General features: G+C 45.0%; 1 protein-coding gene across 1 annotated transcript in view; it reads left to right on the top strand.

Annotated features, from left to right (window-relative positions):
- Positions 1–16,203, top strand: part of EXOC4 (exocyst complex component 4) — a 331,322-nt gene that overhangs the window by 47,080 nt on the left and 268,039 nt on the right. Inside the window, exons 4-5 of the mRNA XM_032221694.1 lie at positions 11,054–11,238; positions 13,125–13,231. Coding sequence (XP_032077585.1) covers positions 11,054–11,238; positions 13,125–13,231 — 292 coding nt within the window. The remainder of the gene's footprint in view (positions 1–11,053; positions 11,239–13,124; positions 13,232–16,203) is intronic.

Below are 16,203 nucleotides of genomic sequence, written 5' to 3'. Positions count from 1 at the left end.
ATTGTGTTAAGTAAGGAAAACAACATTATTATTCAGACTGTGTTTTCGTTACTTCATCCTAAAGATGGGAATACATGACTTCTTCCAAATCTCATTCACTTTTGGGATAAGGAAGATATGGTACTTTTATTTAAAGCATGCAAAGCTACCCACAGGTCTTCTCAAATGTATATATTTAAATGTACTTCTCTTGTTTATAGCCTTCCTTCATGTTGTCCTTGACTTAACAACCACATTTGGGATTGGAATTTGGGTCACGAAGCGATGCAATTCTTCAGCATGTCATCCTGTGACTGACCCTGGTATTATGACCATTTTTTTTACTGTGGTCATTAAGAAATCACGGCAGTTGTTAAACAAACCAAGTGGTCCTTAAGGGAATGAAGCGATCCTAAATGAATCAGGTAGTTGCTAAACAGAATCGAGTTCATGTCACTGCACAACACCACAGACATCGTAAAGGCGAGCTGGTTGCTAAGCCCCTGAACTGCGATCACGTGACTGCAGGTGGTGGTGTCGGTCATAACTTTGAGGACAGTCACAAGTCGCTGTTTCCAAGACCGTTTTGTTACTGTCTTTAAATGGAATGGTCATAAATTGAGGATTACGTATAAGTGAAATTGCTTGCACGCCCTTATAATTTACCCACATTGCCTGTCAAATCTATTCTTTTCAGTTGTGCATAAACTTAGATCTTCTCTATTCAGTTTTAAAATTTCTGCCTGGCTAAAAGGCTCTTAATGCTCCAAAATCAGTCTTAGCAGAATAACAGAGTTGGAAGGGACCTTTGAGGTCTTCTAGTCCAACCTCCTAGAGAATACACTCTTGGCAGCCTTTTCTATAGTTAAACACAGTAGCCTTCAGCTTGGATGACCAGAAGGGAAATCATTGTGACCTAAGATGCAAAAATAAGGGAATTAAGTGCAGAAGTTCAGGATAACAGAGCTAGAAGGGACCTTGGAGGTTTTCGAGTCCAGAACCCATACCACTTCAGACAAATGGCTTCTTAAAAACCTCCAGTGATGAAGCACCCACAACTTCTGGTGGCAAGCTGTTCCACTGGTTAATTGCTATAATTGTCAGGAAATTTCTCCTGAATTGCAGGTTGCTTCTCTTTGTTCAGTTTCCTTCCATTGCTGACTCTATAGCTAGGAAAAAAACCCAGAAATAATAGAGAACGGAACCCTTGTAGCTATTTTTAATGGCTACGGTGTGTGTGTGTGTGTGTGTGTGTGTGTGTGTGTGTGTTTGTTTCCACCCTTGTTGAATTGATCTGATTTATGTATGTTTTCAGGAGAAGGAGCAGCCAGCCCCCTCTCTAATTATTTATGTGTTTGGTACTTAAATGTGATATATCATTCGTTTCCCTGTAGGAACTGCTCTGCAAGATTACCCTGGGTCTGTCTTGCTGTAACTCTAAACCTTTTTCCTTGTCCTTTATTGGATCATTTTATTTATTTAGAGTTTATTTATGGCTTTCTTCCATCTTGGAACTGATTAGAATTCGATCCAGACCTGCTGAGCTTCCAAAGAAGCGCATTGTTTGGGGCGTCCTTGCCAAATTCTTTTTATTATCACTTAAAAACATTGCAAGGGTGGGAAGGTACAGTTATGTGCTACCAACGTAACACAGTTAAGTCCTTCACTTGCAACCAGTGGTGGGTTGCAGGCGGTACGCCCCTGGTATGGGCGTTCTGGAGGGTTCCACCACAAAACCGCGTTCGACTAAAGGGTGCTCGACGAAACCGCGCAGCTGACGTCATCACAGGGCGACAACAGCGCGGAGACAGAAGCATGCTGTAAACGCTAAACCTAAAATTAACCCCTAAACCTAAACCTAACCCCGCTAAACCTAACCCTAAACCTAACCCTTAACCTAACCCTTAACCTAACCCTAAACCTAATCCTAACCCTTAACCTAACCCTAACCCTCACCCTTATCCTAACCCTAAACCTAACCCTAACCCTTAACCTAACCCTAAACCTAACCCTAAACCTAACCCTTAACCTAACCCTAACCCTCACCCTTATCCTAACCCTAAACCTAACCCTAACCCTTAACCTAACCCTAAACCTAACCCTAAACCTAACCCTTACCTTAACTTGAATCGGCTTGCTTTCAAAGTGCTATTTAAAGCGCCCTTCCTTCTCCGCGCTCGCTGTTGTTGCCCTGTTGATGACGTCAGCGACGCGGTTTAATCGGGCGCGCTTTAGTCGAGCGCGGTTTTGTCGTGCCACGGTTCTGGAGCCTGTCTGGAGCACCGGGGACCATCCTGGTACGGTGCTCAGGAGGGCCCACCCGCCCGGCCGAGCTCCTTACCTGTCCTTTAAGCCTTTGGCGCTTCCGTGCACGCCCATGGTGCGTACAGCGCCTGTATGCCGCTCCGCCGAGCAACTGGAGTGTCGCGGAGGCATCACAGGCAGGTATGACGCAGGCACGTGCTGTGTGTGTGTGCGCACATACTGCACGTCCATGTGGCCGACGCCAGGCCCGTTCCAACCATACCGGATCTGGAACCCACCACTGCTTGCAACCATTCATTTAGTGGCTGTCATAAAAAAGTGGAGGCAGGGAAACAAGAGATTTATGACTGTGTTCCACACTAAGGGCCGCTGCCGCATCCCCTGCAGGAGGAGATCGCTGTGATTGACCGGAAGGGGGGGGCAGGCGGGCATGGCCAACTGGGTGGGCATGGCCAGCTTGATGCCACTTGCTGGGTGTGGCCAACTGGGTGGGCGTGGGCAGCTTGAAACCACTCCCCAAATGGCTGCCATGTTTCCACTTGGCTGTTTCCTCTGTGCGTTGGGTAGACCAGGCTGAAGCCACGCTGGCCTGGTGTTTTCGCGCTGGGTAGATTGGGATGAAACAATGTGGACCAGCCCCTTATGTTATATGTTACTTATAAAGCCCTTCATGGTATTGGACCTGGGTACTTGAGAGACCGTCTGCTGCCTATTACCTCCCAAAGACCCATTAGATCGCACAGATTAGGCCTCCTCCGGGTTCCGTCTACCAGCCAATGCCATCTGGCTACCACCCGGGGGAGGGCCTTCTCTGTGGCAGCTCCGGCCCTTTGGAACGAACTCCCCGCAGAGATTCGGACCCTCACCTCTCTCCAGGCCTTCCGAAAAGCCGTCAAAACCTGGCTGTGCCGGCAGGCCTGGGGTTGATGAGTTCCCTTCTCCTCTCGACCGTGTGGCTGTGTGATTCTTGGTTATTTTAACTACTTGTATTGTATTCTGTGTTCCCTTTCCCCCTTGAGTTGTTCGCCACCCTGAGTCCCTCCTAGAATAGGGCAGCATATAAATAAAACAAAACTAAATCTAAATCTATGTTTTCCAGGCCGCCCTTGCGGGGCCGGTTCTGACTACATTGTGAGCGGGATGCGGCCCACGGGCCTTGTCTTTGACCCCCCCTGACCTAGAAATACCAAATTCCTGCGACCATGGTTCCTATGTTCATTGAATTTAATTTACGTATTTAATTTAAGTACTCTTTTATCTCTGGTGAAACATTTCAGATGCTTCAAGGCTTATAGAGGTGTCAGTAGACTGTTCCAAGCAGGGTTATTACGTTGCAACATTGCAGCGTATTTATATCTATAATAAAATAAAATCCTGTTGGCTTTGTTTGTCTTTTCCTCCTGAAACTTTCCAGTTTTGAAAAGAGTATTAAACGGTGAAAGGTCTCCCACATTCAAAAATACCTTCTTACTATACTCTGCAGAGGCAGGAATGGTAGAGCTTATAAAAGGCAAAAAAGAAAAAAAAAAAAGGAAAAAAAGAAGGTGTATTTTTCCTTCTCTTTTTAAAGCTGTCTCTATATGGCAGTTGGGGAAATGTTTTTAACCTCATGACATGCACTCCTCTGATCCTAAAGAACATTTCAGCTGACACTTTTGTTCTTACACAAACTCACATGACATGCTCAGTAGTGCATCTCACTTGGAAAGTACCAGACAACTGGGATTTGGGATGAATTTTCAGTCCCGGCATTTAAAATTAAAATCATTTTAGAAAAGTGAAATTTAGAAATTAAAGAGAGTCAGTTTGGTCTAGTGGTTAAAGTGGCAGGCTAGAAAGCGGGAGACGGTGAGTTCTAGTCCCGCCTTAGACATGAAAGCCAATTGGGGGAGTTAGGGCCAATAACCAGGAGACGGTGGGTTCTGATGTTACCCAGTTGGGTCATGAAAAGTCTGGAAGAAAAAAAAAACAATTTTGGAGAAGACCAAGGACCCCACTGTTCTCCCCCTCTCCCCTCCCCTTTTGCACAACACCCCCCCCTTTTCTTCTAGCACTAATGATGTTACCTAGTTGGGTCATTAAATGTCTGCAAGCAAACCCCCAAGCTCAGAGAGCACCCAGGACCCCACCAGTTCAACTCTGATCTACAGATGTTCTTGTCATCTGGAGACAATCCCTATCAACGCCTGACTCTCATTTGTCCAGCAAGTTGAATTTTTCCCCCCCATTCATCAGCCTGTTGCTTCCAACACTTTCCATGCTTTTATCTAATTTATCAGCAAGACTGATCTCTTGGCGCTCCCCGAATAGCATTAATGTCTATACCCGTTAGCCACTTAGGAGACCATGAAAAACATCTGTTTGGGAGAACATGAATGCCCCAACACTGGAAGTCTTTAAGAAGTTGTTGGATAGCCATTTGTCTGAAACGGTATAAGGTTTCCTGCCTAGGCAGGGGGTTGGACTAGAAGACCTCCAAGGTCCCTTCCAACTCTGCTATTGTATTGTATTGTATTGGTGGTATGATGCTGTTTGCATAGGGTGTTTCTTTCTATGGGATCTCTTTATATATTATGAGCTCGTTTTCTGGAGGATTCTGGATCGTTCTGTTATTTTGATTTGTTCCTGCAAATCATTTGTTGAAGTTGGCAATGTATAAATTATAGCTAGTCCTCGACGTACGACCACAATGGAACATGGATCTTGCTAAGCGAGAGATTTGTTAAGTGCCCCATTTTACAACTTTGCTTTCCCCAGTTGTTAAGTGAATCACCCCAGTTGTTAAATTAGTTGCACCGTTGTTAAGTGAATCCAGCTTCCCCACGAACTTTGCTTGTCAGAAGGTCGCAAAAGAGGATCGCGCGTCCCTGGGTCACTGCGACCGTCATAAGTACGAACCGGTTGTCTAGCATCCGAATGGAAATCATGTGGCCACGTGGTTATAAGAGTGAAAAACTCGCAAGTCATTTTTTTTGCTGCCTTTGTAACTTTGAATGGTCGCTAAATGAATTGTCATAAGTCGAAGACTACACGCATCGTGGAATTCAAATGAAGTAAGGTGTTTGGACAAAATTCTCACCCCATCAGCAATAAAATAACAGCCCTCTGGTTAAAGCTACTTCCCCCCCCTCTCCCCCCCATGGACGCCAAGCAATCAGTTTATGCACCTTGGCCATTAATGCAAAATATGAACAAAATCACCATGTTTTTAAGTTAATAATTTTCCAAGGAGGAGACCGGATACATTTCCCGGGAGAGGAGGAGCGTTTTTTTGAAGCTCTGAAGACTTCCCCCTTGATTCTGAGCGTTCTCGAGAGGAGGCAGAGAGCGGGGCATTGGTAACACTTCACACGCTTCAGGCATGTTCGTGCATATGTAGATGAGTCTTCCGGTCTGGGGACGGCTCCCCAGACGAGCGTCGAGATGTCTGGGTTGCATCAGATAGCGAGGAATTAGGAACTCAAGTTCAAGTGTTCAGCCAGTCGCTGGACTTGGATAAATGCGCCAAGAGCCATCAATAGTCATGAGTTCACGGTCCGTCTATAGGATTTCATGTCTGTATTAAATGGAGGTACTGAAAACACTTAAAACTGCCACATTTAAAGAGGAACCTAAACTGGTCAGTTTTGGCTTGGGGAACCTGGCTTCCAGGTGGATAAAAATCGACGGTTGTTTTTTTAAATTTTTTTTAAAAGTCAGATTTTTAAAAATTTAAATTGGATTTTTAAAAATTTAAATCGGATTTTTAAAAATTTAAGTCGGATTTTTAAAAATGTAAATTGGATTTTTACATTTTTACATTTAAAAATGTAAATCAGATTTTTAATTTTTTTTATCAAATTTATTTTAATAAAATGCTTTTGGATAAAATGCTATTTATTTATAAATAAATAAAAATGCTATTTATTTATAAATAAATAAAATAGCAATAGCAATAGCAGTTAAACTTATATACCGCTTCATAGGGCTTTCAGCCCTCTCTAAGCGTTTTACAGAGTCAGCATATCGCCCCCAACAACAAGCCGGGTCCTCATTTTACCCACCTCGGAAGGATGGAAGGCTGAGTCAACCCTGAGCCGGTGAGATTTGAACCGCCGAACTGCAGATAACAGTCAGCTGAAGTACTGCACTCTAACCACTGCGCCACCTCGGCCTGCTTGAGGATCCAACTTTGGATGAGAAGTTTAAGATACATTCATAATTTAGTTTATTCGGTGTGAACTGGAGCTCAGTTATGCAGCATGAGGCTGTATATTCTGCAATATTGGGACTGTCGGTCAGAGGAGGAGCCGCTGCGGGACGGAGAGGACAGCTGCTGTCTAAAAATTATGATTTAAATTGAGTTGATTTAAATCCAGCCTTTTTACTCGCGATTTCAATCGACTTGATTCAAATCAAATCCACCCTGCTGGCTTCCCAACTGGACCTGGTTTTGTGTTCAAGCCATGAAGGTTTCCTCTTCAGTAAAATTATAAATAATCCATGACTTACGACAGGAATTTAAGAGACTTGGACATCTTAGTCTGCTTTTACTGTATTTTTCAGAGTATAAGATGCACCGGAGTATAAGACGCACCAAGATTTCGAAGAGGCAATTTTTTTAAAAAAAAGTTTTTGCACTCTGCAGACTTCCCAAAAACAGCCCCTTTTTTGCAAAAAGGGGCCTGTTTTTCCCCCCCCAAAAATATATGCATGCATAGCCTTTAGGAGGCTTGTAGAGTGCTCCTGGGTTTGGGGGGGGTCAAAATTGAGCAAAAAATGGCCTGTTTTTCACTCATTTCTGCCCTCCCCAGCCCCCAGGAGTTCTCTGAAAGCCTTCTAAAGGCTATGCACGACCATTTTGGTGAAGGGGGCGGGGTTTCAGGAGGCAAAAAATGCTGTATTCAGTATATAAGACGCACCCAGATTTTCAGCCTCTTTTTTGAGGGAAAAAGGTGCGTCATATATTCCGAAAAATATGGTAATCATGATCTTTTAGAGCAGATTTGCCTGGTCTGCCCTGCTCCAGATGTTTGGGCCCGGCAATTCAAGGCCAAGCACCTCTGGAAGATGCCTTGTTATGGAAAGCTGTTCCAGAGGCTTTTGTTCTGTTTTTTCCTGTTTTAATGCCAATTCTTGAAATTCAATTAGATCGAGCACAGGTAGTCCTCGACTTTCAGCTGTTCATTTAGTGACCGTTAGAAGTTACAACGGCACTAAAAACAGTGACTTCTGACCATTGGTCACACTTAACGACCGTTACAGCGTTCCCATGATCAAAATGTGGATGCGTGGCCACTGACTCATATTTATGATGATTGCAGTGTCCAGAGGTGCTGCGATCACTTGAGACTTTCAAGAAGAGGTTGGACTGCCATTTGTCTCCATAGGGTCTCCTGCTTTGGGGGGGGGTTGGACTAGATGACCTGCAGGGTCCCTTCCAGCTCTGTTAATCTGTATTGATCCCCTTTTGCGACCTTCTGACAAGCAAAGTCAATAGGGGAACCAGATTCACTGAACAATCGTGTTACTAACTTACCAACTGCAGCAATTCACTTAACAACGGAGGCAAATGAAATGGCGCAAAACCCCCACTTAACAAATGTCTCACTTAAGAACAGAAATCTTGGGCTCCATTGTGGTCGTAAGTCGAGGACTACCTGTAGGCTCTACATGGGGCTGCCCCTGAAAAGCGTTCGGAGACTACAGTTGGTCCAGAATGCAGCCGTGCGAGCGATATCGGGTGTACCTAGATACACCCATGTTACACCCATCCTCCACAAGCTGCACTGGCTTCCTATTGGTCTCCGAACGCGCTTCAAGGTGCTAGTCATTACTTTTAAAGCCCTACATGGCTTATGACCTGGATATCTGAGAGACCACCTCCTGCCACATACCTCCCAACGACCAATAAGATCTCACAGGTTGGGCCTCCTCCGGGTACCGTCGGCCGGACAATGCCGGCTGGCGGCCCCTCGGGGGAGGGCCTTCTCTGTAGCTGCTCCAGCCCTGTGGAACGATCTACCCGTAGAGATCCGGACCCTTCCCACTCTCTCGGCCTTCCGAAAAGCCACTAAAACCTGGCTGTTCCGGCAGGCCTGAGGCTGTTGAACAAGGTCCAGCCCCACTCAGACGGAATGTATGGTGTGTTGTTTTTAAAATTGTATTTTTTTTATTTTTAACTTTTAACTTTTATCCTGTTTCTGTAAGCCGCCCAGAGTCCTACGGGATTGGGCGGCATACAAATTTATTAAATTATTAATTACTAATTAGGCTGCTCCAATACTTCTGTAATAGGTGCAGTGGTGGGATTAATTTTTTTTTTACTATCGGTTCTGTGGGTGTGAGTTGGAGGGCATGGTAGGGGAAGGATACTGTAAAATCTCCATTCCCTCCTGATCAGCTGGGACTCGGGAGGCTGAGAACAGATGGGGTCAGAGGTGGTATTTGCCAGTTCTCCAAACTACTCAAAATTTCCGCTACCGGTTCTCCAGAACTGGTCAGAACCGGCTGAATCCCACCTCTGAATAGGTGACAAAAACCCACACTTAAGAAGGGCCCAGCTAACAGGTAGATTGCAACGTAAGGATCACTTCCCGTTTTTTAGTTAAAGAAAATAAACAGCTCTCTTGACAAGACATGATGGATGCGTGGGGAGCTTAAAACCATAAGCCATCATGGAGTATATTTCTCATTACGATATGAAATATGGTTTAATTTCCTGCGAGCTCCTGAGGATGTCTGTTTACCTCCTCTTTCCTTAAGGTAGCCATGCTGGATTCCTGCAAAATGAGATTTACTGACTTATTATTACGCAGAAAGGAGACACTCTCCTTTTCTGTGGCCAGTCCTCTCTCTTTTTCCGATGTATTTATGCTGCTGCCCTGGGATAGCCAACTGACACAATTAAGCAGAACTGCTGAAATATTTATCACGATCTAAATTTTATTTAAGCCCTCCGGAAGGTCACCTTAAACACCGGGTGATCCGTAAATTGGAAATATTGCTGTAGCCACCGGTTGGTGCCAGGCCTTTTAAATGCACCGGAGTTGGACATGACTCAGTGGCGCCCGAATAATTAAAATATTTAGCAATCCCAGGGATATAGCTGGCAAAGAAATCCCTTTTGAGTTTTGAGGCCTTGGGTTGGTACTTCAATTACCCTGTGGCCAGAGCAGTAGCGTTCCTGGGGATTGCTAAAATTTAATCGAGGGTTATTGCAGAGACGTTTGGCATAATATCAAAGGGGTATTCTTTGAAATCCATTTCTTCTGCGATTTCTTCTGAAATCCCTTAGTCTAGACTTCATTTTCCTGAATGCAGAATCTTCCTTTCAATCCCTCCGTTCCTCCTTTCTGTGTTCACCCCTTTCATCTCCTGCTTTTCAAGACCAAGAAAGAAGGACTGTCTTCATTGGTTAGAAAGAAAAATGTCAGGCCGTTCGGTGAGGTTGTCATCAGAATTGGATCTACGTAAACCGTACATGAAGTCCCCGACTTACAACAGATAGTTTGGTGACCGTTGAACTTTACAATGTTACTGAAAAAAGCGATGGATGACATTTTTCAGACTTTGGCAGCATCACATGATCAAAATCCAAACTCTTGGCAACTAACTCATATTTATGACGATTGCAGTGTCCCAGTGTCATGTGACCCCATTTTAGAATAGAAAAACAGAGCTGAAAGGGACCTTGGAGGTCTTCTAGTCCAGCCCCCTGCTTAGGCAGGAAACCCTACACCTTTTAAGAGAAATGGTTATCCAGTCTCGTCTTAAAATCCTCCAGTGATGGGGAAGCAAGGAAGGAAGGAAGGATAGCAAAATAACAGAGTTGGAAGGGACCTTGGAGGTCTTCTAGTCCAGCCCCCTGCTTAGGCAGGAAACCCTACACCAGCGATGGCGAACCTTTTTTGGCTCGCGTGCCATAAGTGGGGGGAGCGCAGGGGGGTTGTGTGTGGGCGTGCCGCAGCCATAATGCAATGCGTGACCACCCAGTGCGCATGTGCGCACTACATGCGTGACCCCCATTTTTTGCATGCTTTTTTCACCCTCCCCAGATTCCAGAGGCTTTATAGGAGACTGGGGAGGGCGAAAACAGCCTCCCCCACCCCCCCGGACACCCTCCGGAGGCTTCAGGGACCTTGAGGAGGCTTCCCTGAAGCCTCCGGAGCAGTCAAAATGACCCTCCAAGTAAACCGGAAGTCCGTTCCTGAACTTCCGGTTTGCCCGTAGGGCCATTTGTTTGTGCTCCGGAGGCTTCAGGGAAGCTCATGAAGCCTCCGGAGGCCCTCCGGGGGGGGGGGGGGCTCTTTTCGCCCTCCCCAGGCTCCTATAAAGCCTCTGGTGCCTGGGGTGGGCGAAAAATGGCTTTAAAAAAGGGTGAACTCAGCTAGCCAGCACGCCCATGCGCATTAGCCAGCTGACAGGTCAGCGCCTCGCGTGCCCTGACAAATGGCTCCGCGTGCCACCTGTGGCACTCGTGCCATATGTTCACCGTCCCTGCCCTACACCATTTCTGACAAATGGTTGTCTTAAAAACCTCCAGTGTTGGAGCATTTACACCTTCAGTTTTGTGACATTCTGACAAGCCAAGTCATGGGGGATGCCAAATTCACTTAACAACCGTCTTACTAACTTAACAACCGCCGTGATTCACTGAACAACCATAGCAGGAAAGGTTGTAAAATGAGGCAGAACTTGCTTAACCAATGTCTCACTTAGTAACAGAAATCTTGGGGCTCAGTTGAGGTTGTAACTCAAGGACTACCCATATTTTACCTGTAATGACTTTGAGAAATAGCTAAATAGATCCTTATTTTTTTGTTCAAAGGTATCGGCTGTAGAATCCCTGGAAGGGCCGCTCCTACAGGTAGAAGGACTGGGTGACCTGAGGCTGGAACTTCACAGTAAAAAGATGAACATGCACTTAGTTCTAATAGATGAACTCCACCGTCATCTTTACATCAAGTCTACCAGTAAGGTTGGACAACGGAACAAAGAAAAGGGGAGAATAAGGTCAGTCTCATTTATTTATGTACTAGCTGGATACCCGTGCTTGGCGACGAAATTATGTGATTGGGCTATACAGGAGAAATTCAATTCACAATCCGTTGGCTCAGTGGTGGTCGGTGAGTGAAACACGTAAGGGAATATCACTCCTGCCGCCTTGAGTCTGGAAGCGGTTCCATAGGTGGAAGGCGTAGACATTTGGGTGAGGTACCAACATTTAGTACTGTAAGGAGCCCCAAGACCGCTCCTGAGTGAAGGAATGGAACTGGCAGTTGGAACAGAGTTCTTTTCAGGTGGGGAGGGGGAGTAGAACTCCTTAGCATCAGAGCCTGTTCATTACTCTATAAGAAATACTAATGATCTGATGGTCATTTTGAAAAATCCTTTCTTAATGAGCACGTAGAAGCCAAGAAGAACATACGTGCCAAATTTCAAGTTTGTAGGCTTTATGGTTCTGGAGATTTCAGGATGAGTGAGTGAGTGGTACTTGGCTTTTATATATATAGATTCATTTAGCCACTCATCTCGTAATTGTAACTCTATTAATGCAGGAAAATGGGCTGTATTCTGGCATCTAGCAAAAGTGTGCAGCGGCAGCGAAAAAAGCCAAGGCAATCCTTAGCGGCATTGATAGAGGGATATAATCAAGATTGAGAGAGCGACTAATACAACTCTATAAAGCCTTAGTAAGACTACAGCAACCAGGATGATGAGGGGACTGGAGGCTAAAATCTACGATGAACGGTTGCAGGAACTGGGCATGGCTAGTTTAGGGAAGAGAAGGACGTGGGGAGACAGGATAGCAGTCTTCCAATATTTGAGGGGCTGCCACAGAGAGGAGGGGGTCAAGCTATTTTCCTGAGTACCCGAAGGCCAAACATGGAATAACACATGGAAACTGACCAAGGAGAGATTCAACCTGGAAATAAGGAGGAATTTTCTGACAGTGAGAACAATCGACCAGGGGAACAGAAGTTGCCTTCAGAAGTTGTGGGAGCTTCATCCCTTGAGGCTTTCAAGAAGAAACCGGGCTGCCCTCAGTCAGAAATGGTGTAGGGTCTCCTGCTTGGGCAGGGGGTTGGACTAGATGACCTACAAGATCCCTTCCAACTCTTGTTAATCTGAAAAAAGAAAAAGGAAATTTGGACAGAGCTGTATAAACCAACTGTATAACTGGAACTTGGGACCATTTTTCACTCTTATGGCAGTGCAGGAGGGGGGGGAGGAAGAGGGAGGGGGGATGTTTTTGTGCGAGGGGCAGGGGCGCACACAGTTTTATTTGTGTGACTGACAGTTGCAGTTGTTCCCATGGAACAACTGCAAATAAGTCACATCCCACAGTTCAGCACCGCCTGGTGTAAACCAATTCAACCTTGAAAAAAGCATTCATCATTCCCAGGGACAAATAAACCATCATTACTTTCCCTTTCAAGAGTCCACTTTCGATAGCATTTTGGGTTGTTTTGATGATGATCGTTTGATGGCTGGCCACGTATTTTGTGCAGTTTTTTGGGGGATACAAAAGCCTTCTAGATTTTCTTTCTTTTTTAGACCGTTTCAAGTTTATCAAACCTTATAGTCGCAATGTTGTGGCATCGTGAGCGGCAAACATCCGGTCCTTCAGAAAAGTTGGAAGGGATGGGTGTCTTCCCGAACCGAAGTTAAAACAGCATATGAAATCATGTTAAAGCTACAAAGCTAAACAGATTAAAACGTTCAAAATAAAAAAAACGAAGCTTTGCCAGTCCTCCGTCCTCACGTAATTCCCTTGGGGATGTTGAGATCTGTTATAGAAACTTTAATCTTCTCATTTACATTTCTGACATTTGTGAATGCCTGGCGGAGTTCTCTCCCAGCTCGCAGTGGTTAAATTTAATTTCTTTTCATTGCAGTTCCCATGCGAAGGAAGCCTCAGCTCTGTCTCATCTTGACGTTACTAACTTATCCACTCCTCGCAAGTTTGACTCGTCTCAATTTAGCACTCCAGGAAATTCAAGTGGTGAGTGATGAAATAATCATATATATATATATATATATATACTTGGGCATACCAGGTGCTTTGACATAACACTTATTTCCTTGGCTCAGCTGATAAGAGAGGAGAACTTGTGGCTTCGAGGCTAATACAATTGCCTAACGTGTAAAAACAGCCCATCCCAGTAAGGATATGGCTAGCTGATGAGAGCTAAATAGCTTGAAATAGATCTATATTAGTCTCCCTTTATTTCTTTATCAGCACAAATGCAACACAAATGTAACAAGGCAACATAAAAAAATGGCTTTCTGCCTGGATGGCTCCTAGGGTGAGTCGATAGACAGAAAAGGGAAGCAGTATGCTGCCTCCCATATTTGGGCATACCAGGGGTTGTGACACAATACATACCTATTTCCCTGGCCTAGCTGATAAAGGAGGAGAGCCTGTGACTTAGTGGCTAATATAACTGCCTAATATGTAATACAGCCCAGGTTCGAATCCCAGTAAAGGTATGGCTAGCTGATGAGAGCTAAGTAGCTTGAGATAGATCTATACTAGTCTCCCTTTATTTATTTATTAGCACAAATGCAACACAAAAATGGTTTCTTGCCTGGAAGTCTCCTAGGGTGGAGCTGAAGGGCAAAAGGGAAGCAGTATGCTCCCTCCCATATTTGGGCATATCAGGTGCTTTGAGACACACACACACACACACACACACAAACACACACACACACACACACACACACACTCCATGTGTGTATAGGTGCCTTTCGCATACCTATTTGAAGTTTACTTTGGAAAGAAAAAGCTTTGAATTCAGATATGACTTCAGCTGAAATAAATGCGATGAAAATTTATTTTTGCGTGTGTGTTTGTGTGTGAGAACAAGAGGCACATGGATTAGTTTTCCACAGTTAATCCTTCTTGCAGCGTTCTCCTTAGTCTGGATTTCATGTGTACCAGAATTTCAGCCCATTATTAATTATAAATTTGTTTCTTTATTGAGTTTGGATCTGTAAGCCATCCAATCTCAACAAGGCTGTTGGTGGCTCGCGAGAATACAAATATACAATAAAATTTTAAAAGCCATAGTGAGAACCATAACCTCACCTTCCTCTTCAAAGAATAATCCAATACAAAGAATAAAACTAAACAATACATATATTTCCACGGGATACACAGAAACTAGAACTCACTGTCTCCTGTGATTGGGCCAAAGTTACCCAGCTGGCTTTCATACGTAAGACGGGACTAGAAATCATAGTCTCCTGGTGATTGGCTGAAAGTCACCCAAACTGCTTTCCTCCCTAAGGCAGCACTAGAACTCCCCTCTTTCTGGTTTCTAGCCTGCTGCCTTCACTACTAGCTATGTGTTTTATCAGAACTGAATTTGTCCTACTCTCACTTGTCTTGAGTCAGAAAGATGCTGGTTTAATCTGTAGGATTCATTTAGATTCTACGGTTCCCCTTGTTTTTCCAAGGTTTTTGTGGGATGTGGGTGTGAAGCTTTTGGCAGGGGAATTTGAGATCAGACAAAACAGGCAGATTGTCAGGGTTCCAAATAACATCCAAAATTAAATCAGAGTCCGAGGCAAAATATTGCTCAAAGTTCCAATTGATGAAGAGAGACATGTTGGCACATCTGGGAAAACCCAAATCTGAAAGCTTCCCGGTTTTCCTCACCCAGTTGAAAGTTCAAGATCTTTCCCCCCACACCCACAAGCCCATTCCCATGGTCCAATCTCCCCCTGCCATGCTGGCAGTTCCACCCATCCAGTTCCGGTGAGGTGCAGAAGTGCAAAGGATGACCTTTGCTTTCTAGAAAGAATATTGTTATGGCTACATAGCATCTAACTCCGTACAATCCTCCCTCCCATTTTCCCACAATAGAACATGCATAATACAATAATAGAAAGTGTGGCAGGCCAAAGATCCAAAAGGAAAGATGGCTGCAGGCCTGATACAGATGAGGTGACAATGTTTGGATTCTAAAGCCCGTCACAATGATTGTTTCCCAGTATTAGTAGCTTTTCCCCTTCCTCTATCCAGGCTTTGACAAGCGCCATTATTGAACAGGTGAGGCTTTCGATGCAACCCTAAGTGGGAAATAGCCAAGGTTTGCAACTCTTGACTGACAGGTCTGCTGTTAAGAAATAGCACGCCGACTCCCAATTGATGAAAACCTCCTCCTGCAAATCTCCTTCACTCGAGAACTGTGGTCACCACTGACCCATCCACAAGATTGACTTCATTCCAATTATTTTTATCACTCTTGAGTGGCTTATAAGAAACAGTTCGGACAAGTTCTTGACGTTTGCTCTAGCGCTCACTTAATCTGGAAGGGACCAAACCTGGATGGGTTTTCATCAGAATTGGCTGAGTTACAAAATGAAATGAGCCTCCCCAAACCCTCCCCCCCCCTGTCAGGGGCCCAAGCAACACCCCCGACTCCGAAGACTCCGAGGATCCGCAGTGGTTAAATGCAGCACTGCAGGCTACTTCAGCTGACTGCAGTTCTGCAGTTCGGCTGTTCAAATCTCACCGGCTCAGGGTTGACTCAGCCTTCCATCCTTCTGAGGTGGGCAAAATGAGGACCTGGTTTGTTGTTGGGGGCAATATGCTGACTCTGTAAACCGCTTAGAGAGGGCTGAAAGCCCTATGAAGCGGTATATAAGTCTAACTGCTATTGCTATTGCTATTGCTCGAGTTCCCTCCAAGTTCCATTTTATTAGAGGTGCCATATTGGCACCTCTGGGAAAACCCGAATCTGAAAGCATCCAGGTTTTCTCCACCCAAATGAAAGTCCAAACCCCCGCCCAGCACCCACAAGTCCGTCCCATGGCCCAATCAAGCACCGTCCCAACTGGAGATGCCTCCCAGTCACCTCATCGCAGCTGCAGGGCCAAGTGACCTTGACTTTCCGAGAAAGAGTGTTGTTATGGCTACATAGCACCCACACTCTGTATAATCCCCCCTCCCGTTTTCCTACAGTAGAA

The sequence above is a fragment of the Thamnophis elegans genome, chromosome 7 (assembly GCF_009769535.1).
Source record: "Thamnophis elegans isolate rThaEle1 chromosome 7, rThaEle1.pri, whole genome shotgun sequence".
Taxonomy (NCBI): Eukaryota; Metazoa; Chordata; class Lepidosauria; order Squamata; family Colubridae; genus Thamnophis; species Thamnophis elegans.
This window is presented reverse-complemented; position numbering and strand designations above follow the sequence as displayed.